Source organism: Pleurodeles waltl, chromosome 8, assembly GCF_031143425.1.
Source record: "Pleurodeles waltl isolate 20211129_DDA chromosome 8, aPleWal1.hap1.20221129, whole genome shotgun sequence".
In the NCBI taxonomy this organism is placed as follows: domain Eukaryota; kingdom Metazoa; phylum Chordata; class Amphibia; order Caudata; family Salamandridae; genus Pleurodeles; species Pleurodeles waltl.
Genome location: NC_090447.1, coordinates 1,402,434,301 through 1,402,450,378, shown reverse-complemented (window position 1 = coordinate 1,402,450,378; position 16,078 = coordinate 1,402,434,301). Strand labels below are relative to the sequence as shown.

Genomic DNA, 16,078 nt, shown 5'->3' with positions numbered 1-16,078 from the left:
TGCCAGTAACCTCTGAGTGTCGCAAGGAAAGATCTCAGACTTTGCTGCAGAATATCAGAGTAAATCGTGAAGCTAGGGTGATCTCCTCAATCTAGATCATTAAGAGCACTGTCTGTATCATTGTTTTCAGGTATGTTAGTTTGACAAGTTCATTGAAAGCAAAGCTAGACTACAACACCTAGATTACATTTGGTGATGACACGAAAGGTAAAGACAGGAAAAAGTGTCCATCCTGACGTGGAAAATCATTGTCACTTAGGTGGAACAAATTCACTAGGCCAAGTCTGGAAAACAAACCTGGCCATTTGGCATGGGTTAAAAAAAAAGCCATGGATAGTAATTTCCGCCTAACAGGAACGGTGTAGTTGGCACCAGTGTGGACAGACTTTCAAATACAGTCTACTTTTTCAAGTACGTTTGATGAGGAAAGAGAAGCTAGATCACTGTTATGAGATCTGATCTGGGTTTCAGGTAAACATTAGATAAGAAGGAGAGTAACAATCTAAGGGAACTCAATGAAGCATGGATTGCCAGATAGCAGAAGTGTTGAAGCAGCATGTTATTATCATTAGTGTTGATTTGTAAAGTTGGGGAAACTGCTGCTCCATCAACTTTGGTTTCCATTGTGAGAAAACCCTAAGGTGTCAAAGGGAACAGTGCTGGGCATACACCTAGGTGCTACAGTAGTCATCCTCAGAGACCCCTGACATTTTCAGACAACATGCACCTCTTGTCTTCAAGGAGGTCGAAGAAGCTAGCCCAGCTGTGTCCCTGGGGCCCAACCAACACCCACCCCGAGATGATGTGTTCAAGCTTATTTGAAAGAGAAGACCAAGATTGGGCATCCTTGAAACCAGCAAGGCCCTAAACAAATAAGACTCCAAGGAGCTTTGATATAAAGCCAGCTCAGCACAGCCAGAGAACAAAACCAGTTCTGCAAAATGTCCCCACGCTGAGGCAGAAGAAAACACCCAGCCACTGTACCACACAATCCTCTGGCACCAGCTGGCAATGAGGGAATGGCTTGGGCTGCAACAGTCATCAACTCCCTCTTGATCGAAGGGTGCTGAACACCCTCCTTTGGAGCAGAACTAAGTGCTCAGTTTAGGAGGTGTTCTCGGCTCTAAGTCAGCACTGAGAGCCCCTTTACAGAGAATGGAGGAATCTGATGCATCCATCCTGGAAAAGCTGGCATAGGAGCCCGTTGTCAGGCAGTTACCAACCATTCTCTCCACCAACCCTCCCCCACTCCTAACCCACTCCTACCCCACTCTCTCCCCTCCCCAAAAACTTGAAGGAAAAAAATAGAGGCTGACATTCAAGGAAAAGCTCACCTTTGGCGCATCAAGACATCTAGTGTCTAAGCGGTATAAGGACAAGGTTTCAAGCCCTCCGTCCATCTACCCACAACTAAGCAATTGCTATTACCACCACATCTATACTCCTCTTCCCCTCATCCTTTTCCAGAGACACCTAACAGGTCAGTATACTCCGACCCAGGTGCAAAGCTCCTATGTGTAAGGAGGTCCATTACGACTAGCCTCTTGGGTCAGGGGATGGGGATGGTCCCTGGGATGTTAATGTCTACTATACGGACAATCCAGATTTGGAGCGTTATCCAACTAAACTATCTTTGCTAGTTGATACCACTACATAACGTGCTATTTTTCAGAGGGCATCCCACCACCTTAAGGGTAGACATGTCCTGCAGGAGAATGACAGTTTCTTAGTGGAGATCTGAAAAACTGAACACACTGTTCAGTTCTTCCCATGCTCAAGGCCATTATAAAGCAAGCCCCTCATAATTTCAAGGACCCTGTCATGGCCAATATGTTCACAATTCAAGTTTAAAAATAGTTTAAGGCTTCTCCCAAAGGCCGACTGCATCTGTGGGCCAGGTTGCCCCATACTCCTTGGTGATACAGCATAGGAGTGCACATCAGCTAAAGCCACAGGTGATCGCCCCGACCACAGTGCTCCTCAGCCCACTGCCAGACAAGCAAAAACAAGTGGTTTGATGCAGCAACAACCGAGTGGCGGTTGAATCAGCCATGCACCCAGTAGCATAATGCCAGTTTGGGTAGTTTGCTGTTGAGGTGAGTTGGGAAGAAATAGATGCGCTGGTACAGTTTCTCCTTGAGAGCTACAGAAAGAGGGAGGAAAAGCTGGTGGCTGAAAGGAAGATCGGTTTCAATGCAGATATCAGCTGTGCACTGTATGCTATGGCTATCACTTCTCACAGTGTTACACTAGTATCTTGCTGCACTGCCATGCAAGGCTACACATCTGTCGGTTCAATTGGGAGATACAATAGCACTGCCTCAACATTCCATTCGATGTGGAACAAGTGGATAAGGTATTGGAAAAGGTTAATAAGAATGACACAGAGATAGCAAAGTCCATGGGCACAATGACAGTCTGCATCTCTGAGGGGAACCTTTTGCAAGCAAAAGCCCAGGAGCAGGACAAAGACCACACCCCTGGTCAGGCTCAAAGTTACCAGCTCCAATAGAACCCCTTACAAGAGTCCCATGCAGGCAGAAGATATAGTTCCTGGGCAACAACCACAGGGGCACAGGTGGCTCTGACTAGGAAACCTCCTCTTACAGGCACTGATTTGCCCATACTTCCCCTCTGATCACAAAGCACCTGTTGGGGGGGGAGGGGGGACTAAAGGATTTCTACCTTGACTGGGAGAGTCACCTCCGATCTATGGGTTTTTAGCAGTAGTTTAACAAGGTTAGTGCTTAGAAGTTCATAACAACACCCCCACCATATCACTCTAGCTCACATCCTCAGCCAAGACCAACTCACTGTCCTCAATGATGAGGTTTAAGCATTCCTCCAAAAAAGCAGTACAGCCCGTCCCACCACACTAATGAGGCAAAAGTGTCTACTTGCTGTGCTCCCTAAGCTGGTTCTTTCCCACACATCCTAGATCTGCAGCCACTAAACCAGTACATTGTGTTGGAGCACTTTCATATGACACCCTTGTAGAAGGTTATCCAGCTGCTCCACCAGGGGGACTTTTGATGGTGCACGATCTCAACAAAGCCTGCTTCCGTACCCCCATCTACCCTGCCCATCACCAGTAAGTTGACATCACTACCAATTCTACACTTTGGAACCACTGCAGCACCCAGGGTGTGCACAAAGTGCCTGGCATTGATGTGGCCCCACATCTCCACAGAGGTGGCATTCATGTCTTTCCATACCTCAACGACTGGCTGATCAAGAGCAGCAGCAGGCAACTATGCCCACAACTCACAGATGTGACCTTGCATCACAGCGTAGGTTTCGCCATAAATGCAATGAAATCCACTTCAAAACACCAACAAATCCATCCCTTGGGCCCAGTATTAAACACTGACTCAAGGAAAGCATATCCAAAATGGCACAGGGTGATAGCATTCCTGCAACTGCTGACTCTGTTTCAGTCCACTATTTTATTTACTGTAAGAACTATAATAAAGACTTTGGGTGCGATTCCTTTCTGCATAGCATATGCCAGATTACCTTCCACCCTCTTCTACAAAGTCTCGTGAGACAGTAGTCGCAAACAGAGGGAATAGGGAAGATTGATAAAGACCAGAACCCAACACTCTCTCCATTGGTGGAACAGGAACAATTTTTTGCTCAGCAGGGCTTTTTTGGACCCACTTCTGCAGGTGACCATCCCCACTGATGCACATTTCTTCAGCATGACTTTGCAAATTACCAGGACCCCTCAGCATCACTCAACACATAAACTGCCTAGAACTGATGGCCATCTGCCTAGGCCTCAAAGAATGTATAATTCCTACATAGGTATTTCCAATGGTGGGAAACCCAGCCATCAACCTCTTTGTCACCTCAGAAAACCAAAATGTCTAACACCCACCTGCACCATTCATGGGCTGTGCACTATGGGTGAGCTGCTCAGGAATATATGCTTACTCTTATCCTTCTCTCCCACTCATTCCGAATGGTGAGGAAGATGAGGCAGGTGTCCATAACCGTTATCCTGGTGGCTCCAGGTTTGTCCGGGAGTCCTGCTACTCAATCCTCCTGGAGATGTACGTTAGTCTCCATGAGAAGCTATCATTCAGAGTGGGGCTTCTCATGCAACAGCATTGATAAATCGGCCGCCCAGATCACAAGCAGCTTAACCTGGCACATGAGGTCTTAGAGTTTGACGACGTAAACCTCCCTGATGAGTGTACGGCTCTACTGCATGAAACCAGTAGACCTACTACATGCACATGCTATGCAGCCAAGTGGTAGAGATTTGTCCACTACTTCAATATCAAAGGAACCAGACCTCTTCAAGGTCATGGTTCAAGACATCGTATGTGACCTTTTACACCTTTGGAATGAATGTCTTGCATACCTAGCTGCTGTTGCGGCAGCATACAAGCAGACCAGGGAATACTCTTCTCTATTTAAAATTCCTGTGGTAAGACGTTCATGGAGGGACTTAAAAGACTAAATCCCCCAAGAACACCTTCAGCTCCTGTGTGAAACCTTAATATAGTTCTCACAAGGCTTATGTGTCTATGGTTTGAAACTCTCTACTCTTTCAGACTACAGTTTCTATCCTTGAAAGTGGCTTTTTTAGTAGCCATAACCTCGCTCAGAGGCCTCACCATTTAACAACCATTCATTCAGGGGCACAAGGACAGGGTGATCCTTAGAACTAATCCATGGCTCCTGCCCAAGGTAGTCTCTCCCTTCTACATTAACCAGACTGTTGAGCTACTTGTGGTTTTTCCACAGCTAGACACAATAGCAGAAAGGGCGTTGCACACTTTAAACATCAAGAGGACATTCTTGTCCTAGTTATTGACTGAACTAAGTCCTTCCAAAAAACTAACCTGCTCTTTGTAGCTTTTGCTCACCCACGAAAACTCTGTCCCATTTCCAAGGCAGGCATTGCTAGGTGGATTAAGTGCATCAAAACTGCTGTGCCAGAACAAAACACCTTCCAGGACGCTCAAAAAAGGGGGAACCAAATACTTTTCTTTTGATTAATATTCCATTAGCAGACGTCTGCAAGGCAGCTACCTTGTCAACTCTACACACCTCTACAGAGCAGTACTGTATGGAAATCCTAGCCATCAATAGAGTATGGTCATCCAAACAGTGTTAAGGATACTGTTCCAATCGCCTGCATCACCTGCCCACTAACCACATCTTAGGAGGAAACTGCTTTACTCTTGATACATATGTACCTACTCGCCACTCACAAAAAGTTTTACTTAACCAGTGGCATCTGTTGGCATATAGTGCTGCATATTCATATGTGCTCACCCTGCCTCCCAGAAATTGGCAATGATGACACATGTATACTTTTTTTACACTTCAGTTTTACACCAGTTTTCAGTGTTCCAGGCACATCACAATGGTCCACTTTTCCGTTTCACCCACTGAATGGAAAACAATCTACTGGGGAGTCAGTTGTGGACTAAGTAAGGAGTCAGAGCACATCTTGTGACTCGAAAACTTGGTGATAAAAACTAATTGTAATGTCTGGATCCAACAGCAGATGGCAGGCTTCTGCACAGTATGTGAACATACAGCACCACACACTATGAACAGATGCTTACAGGGTAAATAACACTTGCACTATAGTTTGTATCAATACATCTCACAAACTGTCCTATAGCACTACTCCTTCATCTCTTTTGGGAATTTAACCAATTTATGTACAGCGTTCTGGCATCCTAGCAGGCTGCTTTTATGCAATAGCAAGCCACCTAACCAAACAAACATGAATGTAATTGCCTTCTACTCTTTATGTAACTGTTGGATTTTCCTGTTTTTTATGCCTTATTGATAAAATGTGATTGATCATGTGTAACCAGTAGATATTTAGTGATGGAATCAAATTCTTTTTACAGGCGATATATTGCTCACCCCAACTAAAATATACAGCAAGACATTGCTACCAGTCATTCGGTCAGGGCACGTAAAAGCCTATGCACACATCACTGGTGGAGGCCTACTGGAGAACATCCCAAGAGTCCTTCCAGCCTCACTTGGTGTATCACTAGGTAAGAAAGACATCAAGCAGATAAGGTAATGTACAATGGGATTTTAATGGGGACTCTGGCTATTAAGGTCAAGTTAAGTCTTTTGTTTAGCGTAGGGAGGGAAAGTGAAAGAGTGCACACCGTTTATTTTACTCACCTTTCTACCAGCACAGTTTTTTGCTGTGTACTTTTCACATCTATTTTGCACCTTGAATCTTGTCAGTTGTATTTTATTTATGTTGTACATTATGGTTAACATCTATCCCCATTCACTCATACCACGTGCTATCGCTTTATTTGCTTAATATATGTATGTGTTTAAATATAATATATTTTGCCTACACGTATGTTTATTCTGATGACAGTTTTATTTGAAACATTTCACCCTTAACACTGGAAAGCTGCAGCTTTGAAACAGAATGAAACATGTTAATCATGCTGACAACTGCCACTAAAGCAATCATTTGACAGTGTTTCAAAACCATTTTTTAAAGTGGCTATTAAAATCGAATTAACACGTTTTAGAATCTGGTCTACAAAGTTTACAAAGCATCCTGTACATTGTGGATTATTTATATTAAAATAGACAACCACTGAATTCATAAAAGTCTAAGCCCTGATTTATTAAAATTTTGGTTTTAGACGTTCTATCTGCTCCATAATTGACAGGTTACATACTTTAATTAATGATTCGATATTGTGCCCACAGAACCTGCAGTTTAGACAGTGGTCTGTAATTTACTATTGTGGTCGAAATTACCTCAGTGGAAACGGATGAAATCTTAAGGGCACAAACTTGTGTTTCGATAATGGCAAAGTGGTGGTAGCACTCGGGTACTGCTGTGGTGAGCTCTGGATATGATTCTAAAATCATCCGTACATGGTTTTTCCTGCTCTGTATGGCTGAGTCATAGTCAAATTGGTTGTTTTGCTTACCTCAGAGCGTAAATTGTTGATACAGCAACTGCTTGGCCCAGATTTAAGTATTTCCAAACGCCTCAGACCATGGGTTGCACAGATTTGGGTTACCATTACAAATTTCCTAACGTTTCAGCCCATTTGGAGAGCTGTCACAGGCACTTCTAACTTAAAAGAAATATTTTGAAATCAACAGAGTTTTAACTGCATACTCCTGCTAACCGAGAGAACATTCTAGGTGTATCTGAGCCGGGACAGTAGCATCACTGAATCTGAAAAGAAGTCTAAAGGTACGACATTGAGCTGTGTCCAACCATACAATGTAACCATCTCTTAGCTTAAGGTAGGTATTAGCTTGCCTGGTGTCATGTTAGGCAGTGCTAGTGAGCCCCTTGAAAGCTGTTTGTTCAGTTTCAAAAAAGGCAAAACTCTTTGAAGCGTCTTTTAGCGTTAACAATGCAAAATGATGGTATACACCTTCCCCTTTCCTCCAGCCATAATTCCAAATACCTACATGCTGGGACTTGTCCGAATAGCAAATTTTGCAATCTTGTGCTTAAAATTAAATTATCATCTTGTCAACATTGATATTTAATTTTTTTTTACTAGAAAAAAATTGCTAAATGTATAAAGTGCTCAGTACTGACTGATGGCAAAACGCTTTTTGAAACAGTGTTGTCCGATTTTTGCAAAATCACTACTTGCTGAATGGAAATTCCATTGTAGTATTTAAATGGCAGCCTTAATCAGCAGCCCATCTTTAACCCTTCCTCTTTGCGGAGACCTTTTCTGTGGATACCATAGTACGACCAAACTTATTTTTAACCCATGTGTTCAAGTTTAGTGAAGATATGGCTCTCAAAAGGAATGAAGGTTTGGCCCATCTTGCAAGTACATTTCTAACTAAACAAAGTCATAACAGCAGTAAAGGAAACAAAGAGGGACAAACCTTTAGAGTTGACCCTCTTGATTGCTTAACAGTGATGCGGTGATCAGATTGTTTAAAATGATGCACAGTTGCTGAAACCCTAGTTTGTGGAGCTGAGCAATTGTATTTGAATTAGCCCGTTCCTTCAGTTCTTTCACAATCAGTTTGCCAGAACACTTCCCATTGATGTCTACTAAGGTCACCAGCTGGTAGTTGAAAAAGCAGACATGAAATGTAGGGATGACCTGTTACGTATTTATTCCTTCTTCATCTCTGTGTTCATGCACAACAGTGTTCTAGATCTTCATTCCACGTTCCACTCTAGAGAGCCCTTTTTTGTGGTTTATAAGTTGATTTAATGACTGGTGTGGAGAAGCCAGATTTAAGAGTGCTGCAATGAAACAGTATTTCAACTTAAATTCTGGATCTTCTTAACATGAGGTCCCTTGTTTAATTCATACTTAAGACAGTCGCTTGTAACAATCTATGGTTTCTTAACAAAACAAAACTCTGAAAAGGGTCTGTTAGCCCACCCATTATTTACCATTGGTTGGCTTTGTCAATCGTGTTGTCTTGCTTTTCATTGGCGACTGCCTGTCGGGGCCTGCTGTGTGGTAAGAAAGACGCTGAGAGTCATAAATAATGTATATGGTGACTTTATTAGTCATACAAACTACCCCAGGCACGACAGACACAACAGCTGACTCTGTAGGATGGCAGGCTCAAGACAGTCAGTTAAACGGTCCTACAGTGTATTGTGTTCACACCAACATTCCAAATGGAACGTTGCAAGGCCAACCTGGCTTCACGAGTAGCATGAAGTCTCCAAAACACTACATTAGTTTGCCTCTTCAAACAAAACCACATGACAAAAAGAAATTACTTTCGGTGTGTGTAAAACCAAGTGTTACAACAACATAATAATAAAACTGAATAATAGAATATTCTTAACAGGATAAACCTATTAGCCTGCCTTACAGAAAGCAACTTTATATTATAAACACATAAGAAATATATAAGGTAGGAAGTATCTTCACAAATAAATACTGTGATATTTGAATACATCTGCAAATACTGAAAAAACACAATTAATTCAGATCATCTATACCTAAGTGGTAAGTTATGCGTTCTTAAGCTCCTCCATATGGAAAAAATGTCTTTGTGATCACGTTGAACACCATCATATACAGAATATTTCTGTGACATCATTACCATTATCCCCCTCTGAGTTTGTGCCATTTTATTGAGGGTGAACTTTAACAGTTTTTGAATGGCCTCCTTCAAACCTAGCTGCATTTCCACAATTTCTTTTCCCAACTTTAAGGGGTGTGAGATACTTTGCTTTTCCTTCTCAGACATGTGAACATTTAATTTTTAACAAAATCTCCCACACAGATTGTTTTTTCAGAAACACTCTCCCTCAAATCATAGTACTTCTTTTGTTTACTTTGAGCAAGAATAATATTTTTTCTAACCAGACGATCCATACTCTCTCCATGTATTTCTTCTTTCAACCATTTTGACATCCACGGAGGCCTAAACTCAGTAGCTGGTTTCCTACCCCAGAGTAGTTCAAATGGAAAACCCTAAGTAGAAGATTGAGGTATGGTTCTATAAAACCACAAAATGGTTTGTACAGCTGTGTTTATCTCGCACTGGTTCTGTAAAGCCCAACACACACTGTCTCCGAAATTCTCTATTAAACCACTCAACAAGACCATTTGTTTGGGGGTTGATACAATAAGCTCTTAAGGTGTAATATGGTGCTAGTCTTGAGAAATTTCTCTACTTCAAATGAAACAAATTGTACTCCATTATCAGAACTTATACTTTCCGGAAAACCTTCACCCATACACATATCTCTAAGGAATTGTATTACTGTTCTGGAATCTGGTTCCCCAATGAATCTTACTTCAGGCCATATAGTATAATAATCTATGAGAACCAATGCAAACTTCGAATGACACTGAAGTGAATTAAAGGCACCTACTAAGTCATTGCCAACTTTTAGCCATGCTCCTGCTGGAAGTTCAATAGGGCCTGATGGTGGCATGGTAGTCTTTTAAACTTTATCACTTGTTGAACATAAAACACATTCTCTAACCAGTGCATCCATTTATTTGTCCATTTGTGGCTATCAAAAAGTGGACCGCACCCTACGTTTCATGAAAGTAGCTCCTAGATGCCCCTCATGATCTTGTTTAATAATTACAGGTCTGATATTTACTGGAGGAATAAGTTTGTCTAATATCATGAGTAATCCATCTTCCAAAGACAGTTCCTTTGCTACCTTACTAAACGGTTTCACACTCTGCTCTATCATCCTTTCTTTAGGCCATCCATCCTTGATGTATCTAGACACCTCATTTAACACAGTCCCATCAACTGTGGAGGTTTTCCATTTATGTTCAGAAAAAGGGCCTGCTTCAATCAATTCAACTGAGGGTTCTAGACAACTCTCATCTTGCTGATCATTTACTTCCATCTTAAAGAAGTTTTCTTCCTAGGAAAACAAGAGAGATAATCTGCTCTCCCATTTTTTCCTCCTAGAATGTGTTCCATCTCAAAATGAAACTGGAGTAACCAAGCTGAAAATCGAGCAATTCTAAGGGTGTTGTTTCTGACATTGTTTCCACTAAGTATGAAAACTAAAGTTTATGATCAGTTTAAATAACAAAAGTAGTTCCCCACAAATAAGAAAAAAAAAATCTATAGCACACCAACAAGCTAATAATTCTTTTTCAATTACTGAATAGTGACTTCTATGGATGCAAAACCAATGGTGTTTTCCATTGACCCTGATATTTGTGTTAAAACAGCTCCAAGACCCACATTACTCACATCTAATATTTACACACATTTTATTGCAGGATGAAATGGCTTAAGTGTTCTAATCTTAATCAAATGGTGTTTGACCCACTCAAATGCAGAAACTCTTGACGTAATACTATATCTTTCCTTAATAGATTAGAAATGGGTCTGACCATGGTTGCAAAGTCTGTGATGAAATATAAGTGAAACTCACACAGGCCTAAAAAACATTTCACTCCACTTGTGTCTACAGGTGACAGAGCTTTAATTATTTCATCGACTAACCCTGGTTTAGAGCTAAAGCCATCACTAGATATCATATGGCCTAAGTACTCTGCACTTTCTTTCATGAATTGACATTTTTCTCTTCTTAGCACAACACCTTAAAAAAAAAAAAAAAGTACCTGTTTAAGTGTGTTATGAGTATGACGATCCTTGGCAAATATCAACAGATCATCTTGAGAAATGGCTACATTTTTTTATATCTTAGAGAATCTGTAAGGAAATGCCTCCTTGGCATGGTTGCCCCCTGACTTTTTGCCTTTGCTGATGCTATGTTTACAATTGAAAGTGTGCTGAGGCCTGCTAACCAGGCCCCAGCACCAGTGTTTATTCCCTAACCTGTACTTTTGTATCCACAATTGGCAGACCCTGGCAGCCAGATAAGTCCCTTGTAACTGGTACTTCTAGTACCAAGGGCCCTGATGCCAAGGAAGGTCTCTAAGGGCTGCAGCATGTCTTATGCCACCCTGGAGACCTCTCACTCAGCACAGACACACTGCTTGCCAGCTTGTGTGTGCTAGTGAGGACAAAACGAGTAAGTCGACATGGCACTCCCCTCAGGGTGCCATGCCAGCCTCTCACTGCCTATGCAGTATAGGTAAGACACCCCTCTAGCAGGCCTTACAGCCCTAAGGCAGGGTGCACTATACCATAGGTGAGGGTACCAGTGCATGAGCATGGTACCCCTACAGTGTCTAAACAAAACCTTAGACATTGTAAGTGCAGGGTAGCCATAAGAGTATATGGTCTGGGAGTTTGTCAAACACGAACTCCACAGCACCATAATGGCTACACTGAAAACAGGGAAGTTTGGTATCAAACTTCTCAGCACAATAAATGCACACTGATGCCAGTGTACATTTTATTGTAAAATACACCCCAGAGGGCACCTTAGAGGTGCCCCCTGAAACTTAACCGACTATCTGTGTAGGCTGACTAGTTCCAGCAGCCTGCCACACCAGAGACATGTTGCTGGCCCCATGGGGAGAGTGCCTTTGTCACTCTGAGGCCAGTAACAAAGCCTGCACTGGGTGGAGATGCTAACACCTCCCCCAGGCAGGAGCTGTGACACCTGGCGGTGAGCCTCAAAGGCTCACCCCTTTGTCACAGCCCAGCAGGGCACTCCAGCTTAGTGGAGTTGCCCGCCCCCTCCGGCCACGGCCCCCACTTTTGGCGGCAAGGCTGGAGGGAACAAAGAAAGCAACAAGGAGGAGTCACTGGCCAGTCAGGACAGCCCCTAAGGTGTCCTGAGCTGAAGTGACTCTAACTTTTAGAAATCCTCCATCTTGCAGATGGAGGATTCCCCCAATAGGGTTAGGATTGTGACCCCCTCCCCTTGGGAGGAGGCACAAAGAGGGTGTACCCACCCTCAGGGCTAGTAGCCATTGGCTACTAACCCCCCAGACCTAAACACGCCCTTAAATTTAGTATTTAAGGGCTACCCTGAACCCTAGAAAATTAGATTCCTGCAACTACAAGAAGAAGGACTGCCCAGCTGAAAACCCCTGCAGCGGAAGACCAGAAGACGACAACTGCCTTGGCTCCAGAAACTCACCGGCCTGTCTCCTGCCTTCCAAAGATCCTGCTCCAGCGACGCCTTCCAAAGGGACCAGCGACCTCGACATCCTCTGAGGACTGCCCCTGCTTCGAAAAGACAAGAAACTCCCGAGGACAGCGGACCTGCTCCAAGAAAAGCTGCAACTTTGTTTCCAGCAGCTTTAAAGAACCCTGCAAGCTCCCCGCAAGAAGCGTGAGACTTGCAACACTGCACCCGGCGACCCCGACTCGGCTGGTGGCGATCCAACACCTCAGGAGGGACCCCAGGACTACTCTGATACTGTGAGTACCAAAACCTGTCCCCCCTGAGCCCCCACAGCGCCGCCTGCAGAGGGAATCCCGAGGCTTCCCCTGACCGCGACTCTTTGAACCTAAAGTCCCGACGCCCGGGAGAGACCCTGCACCCGCAGCCCCCAGGACCTGAAGGACCGGACTTTCACTGGAGAAGTGACCCCCAGGAGTCCCTCTCCCTTGCCCAAGTGGAGGTTTCCCCGAGGAATCCCCCCCTTGCCTGCCTGCAGCGCTGAAGAGATCCCGAGATCTCTAATAGACTAACATTGAAAACCCGACGCTTGTTTCTACACTGCACCCGGCCACCCCCGCGCTGCTGAGGGTGAAATTTCTGTGTGGGCTTGTGTCCCCCCCGGTGCCCTACAAAACCCCCCTGGTCTGCCCTCCGAAGACGCGGGTACTTACCTGCAAGCAGACCGGAACCGGGGCACCCCCTTCTCTCCATTCTAGCCTATGTGTTTTGGGCACCACTTTGAACTCTGCACCTGACCGGCCCTGAGCTGCTGGTGTGGTGACTTTGGGGTTGCTCTGAACCCCCAACGGTGGGCTACCTTGGACCAAGAACTAAGCCCTGTAAGTGTCTTACTTACCTGGTTAACCTAACAAATACTTACCTCCCCTAGGAACTGTGAAAATTGCACTAAGTGTCCACTTTTAAAACAGATATTTGTGAATAACTTGAAAAGTATACATGCCACTTTTAAAACAGCTTATTGTGTTTTATGTAAAAAGTATTCATGCTAGTGTAATGATTTGAAGTTCCTAAAGTACTTACCTGCAATACCTTTCGAATGAGATATTACATGTAGAATTTGAACCTGTGGTTCTTAAAATAAACTAAGAAAAGATATTTTTCTATACAAAAACCTATTGGCTGGATTTGTCTCTGAGTGTGTGTACCTCATTTATTGTCTATGTGTATGTACAACAAATGCTTAACACTACTCCTTGGATAAGCCTACTGCTCGACCACACTACCACAAAATAGAGCATTAGTATTATCTATTTTTACCACTATTTTACCTCTAAGGGGAACCCTTGGACTCTGTGCATGCTATTCCTTACTTTGAAATAGCACATACAGAGCCAACTTCCTACAGAATCTCTTCCATAACCCTCTGGAGCACTGAAGCAGCAGATGCCAAACCAAATGGCAAACATCAGTATTAGTATGTACCCCATGGCGACACAAATGTAGTATAGTGACGGGATTCTAGTTCCACTTCTGTTTGATGGTACGCTGAAGCTAAGTCTAATTTGAAGAAGAAAAAAATTAGCTCCAGCAACTGAAGCCAACAATTCATTTATTTTTGTGAGGGGATGAAAGTCAATCCAAATTTCTTTGTTTAAGGCGTGCAGATTAACACAGACCCTCAACTCCCCATTCTTCTTTCTAGCAACTACTAAAGGAGAGAGCCAAAGTGAAGACCCAACTTGTTCAGTGATGCCCTTCTTAGTTAACATTTCTTACTATTGCTTTAGATCTTCACGCACACTGAAAGGCACACTTCTGTGTTTTATGGGTAGAGCACCTTCTTTTATGTTTACCGTGTTTAAACCCATTGATCCTTCTCTGTGACCTAAATAACTCTAGGACATAGATTTAGTAAATCCAAGAATTCAGCTAAGTCCCTTAAGACCATAACTTATTCTTGTCTACCAGGTCTTAACACCATACCAGCCAAACCTTGTTGAAACCACTCCAGGATGTTTAAGCATTTTACAGTACAGCTACATAAATTTTGCCCAGTATGCGCAGCTCTGTGAAACTCAAAATATCCGAAAAATAACCTGATAAATCTATTTTCTGTCCTTCATAGGACACAGGTGAGCAACCGGAAGGTAAAACGATTTTGTTTCCCCAGGTTTGATAGAACAATTCTTTAGTAATCATAGTTATACGTGCACCTGAATCAACCCATAAACGTATAATTTTGTCCTCTACCATTACATTGACATAGGGGTCTATACAATCGGAGGGATCACCACTTTTCACTTCATCTTGTCCTATGACCAACACCATATTCTGCATTTTAGATACCAGATCTTCTTGCTCTTTGATTGACTTAAGAGGTTTCTATGCTTTAGCAATTCTAATACACCCATGTAGCGACAGGTTGCCTAAAGGTAACAATATCTGGCATATTGTTATATCTGTACACTTACATATAAACTGATCCCTTATCAGTTGATCGCTGAAATTTTCAAATTCATAATCAGCCACTAATTTCATTAAAACAGAAATGTACGTTTCAATATCTTCATTCCTTTTCTGTAGCCTTTTGAAAAATGTATGTTTTGAGACTAATAAACTGTGAGGTACATCCAACCTTTTTGACAATTTTTTGACAGCTTCTTGAAATTCATCCAATTCCTCATCTTCTTGGCAGTAGTAGAGACTTTGTTCTCTCAGGCTCTTAGTGGTAGGTCTGAAAACTGTTTAAACTTGTATCTACCATCAAATCCTAAAGAGTGAAGTACTAGAAACCTTTCTCTCAGGCCTGAATCTGTTTTCACAAATGGCTCCTACTTAAGTTTCAGATGTGTCAAACCATTGCTTCTATAGAATAGGTGGATGTCCTCAAATGTCTAAAGATGAATCGGACACTGATTATATATCAGTACAACAATAATAAACTCCCTTCTACAATAAAAAATGTGAACATCATTATCTGCCTAAGTAGCAAACTTTGCAATATATAAGGTGTGCACATAACAATGTAAACCTGTATGCACTGAACTATGTTAGCAGATATTGCACTTAACTGGTAGAATTCAAACATCAAAGGAAACACAGAGAACTAAACTTTTGATAATGACTCGGCTGTATAACAATAACACAGTGTTTTACGGACAAAATGCAAATGACAACACACAAAGAAATTCTCTGCTTCCATATTCTTTATTATTTAAGGAGTATAGATTTATGTGTGCGTATCACAGTTACACGCTGTTGATGCTGGGGTTTGCTTGTGTGCATGTCACAATGGTGTATTTATGTAGCTGCGAAGAGCACTTTTTAAAAATGAAAAGCCTGGAAATTGTTGACAGTTAGTAAGGCACAACTAGAAATGCGCAGCTTCGTAAAGTGACATGCAGCATTTATTTTATTTTGAACTGTGTGCGTTTCACAATGAATTCTAGATTTCCATACGAAGTGCACACATTTAAATGAGTAGCATGCAAATCGCTGACAGTATCAGACAGAATTTTTCACATTGCGTTGCCACTTAACATTTTTTGGCAGCATGCAGTACTATGAAGCATAAACAACGCTGAC

General features: G+C 42.6%; 1 protein-coding gene across 2 annotated transcripts in view; it reads left to right on the top strand.

Moving 5' to 3' along the window:
• Window positions 1–16,078, top strand: part of LOC138248680 (trifunctional purine biosynthetic protein adenosine-3-like) — a 329,279-nt gene that overhangs the window by 237,301 nt on the left and 75,900 nt on the right. For both annotated transcript variants that reach the window (XM_069202471.1, XM_069202472.1), the window contains one exon: window positions 5,880–6,032. In XM_069202471.1, coding sequence (XP_069058572.1) covers window positions 5,880–6,032 — 153 coding nt within the window. The remainder of the gene's footprint in view (window positions 1–5,879; window positions 6,033–16,078) is intronic.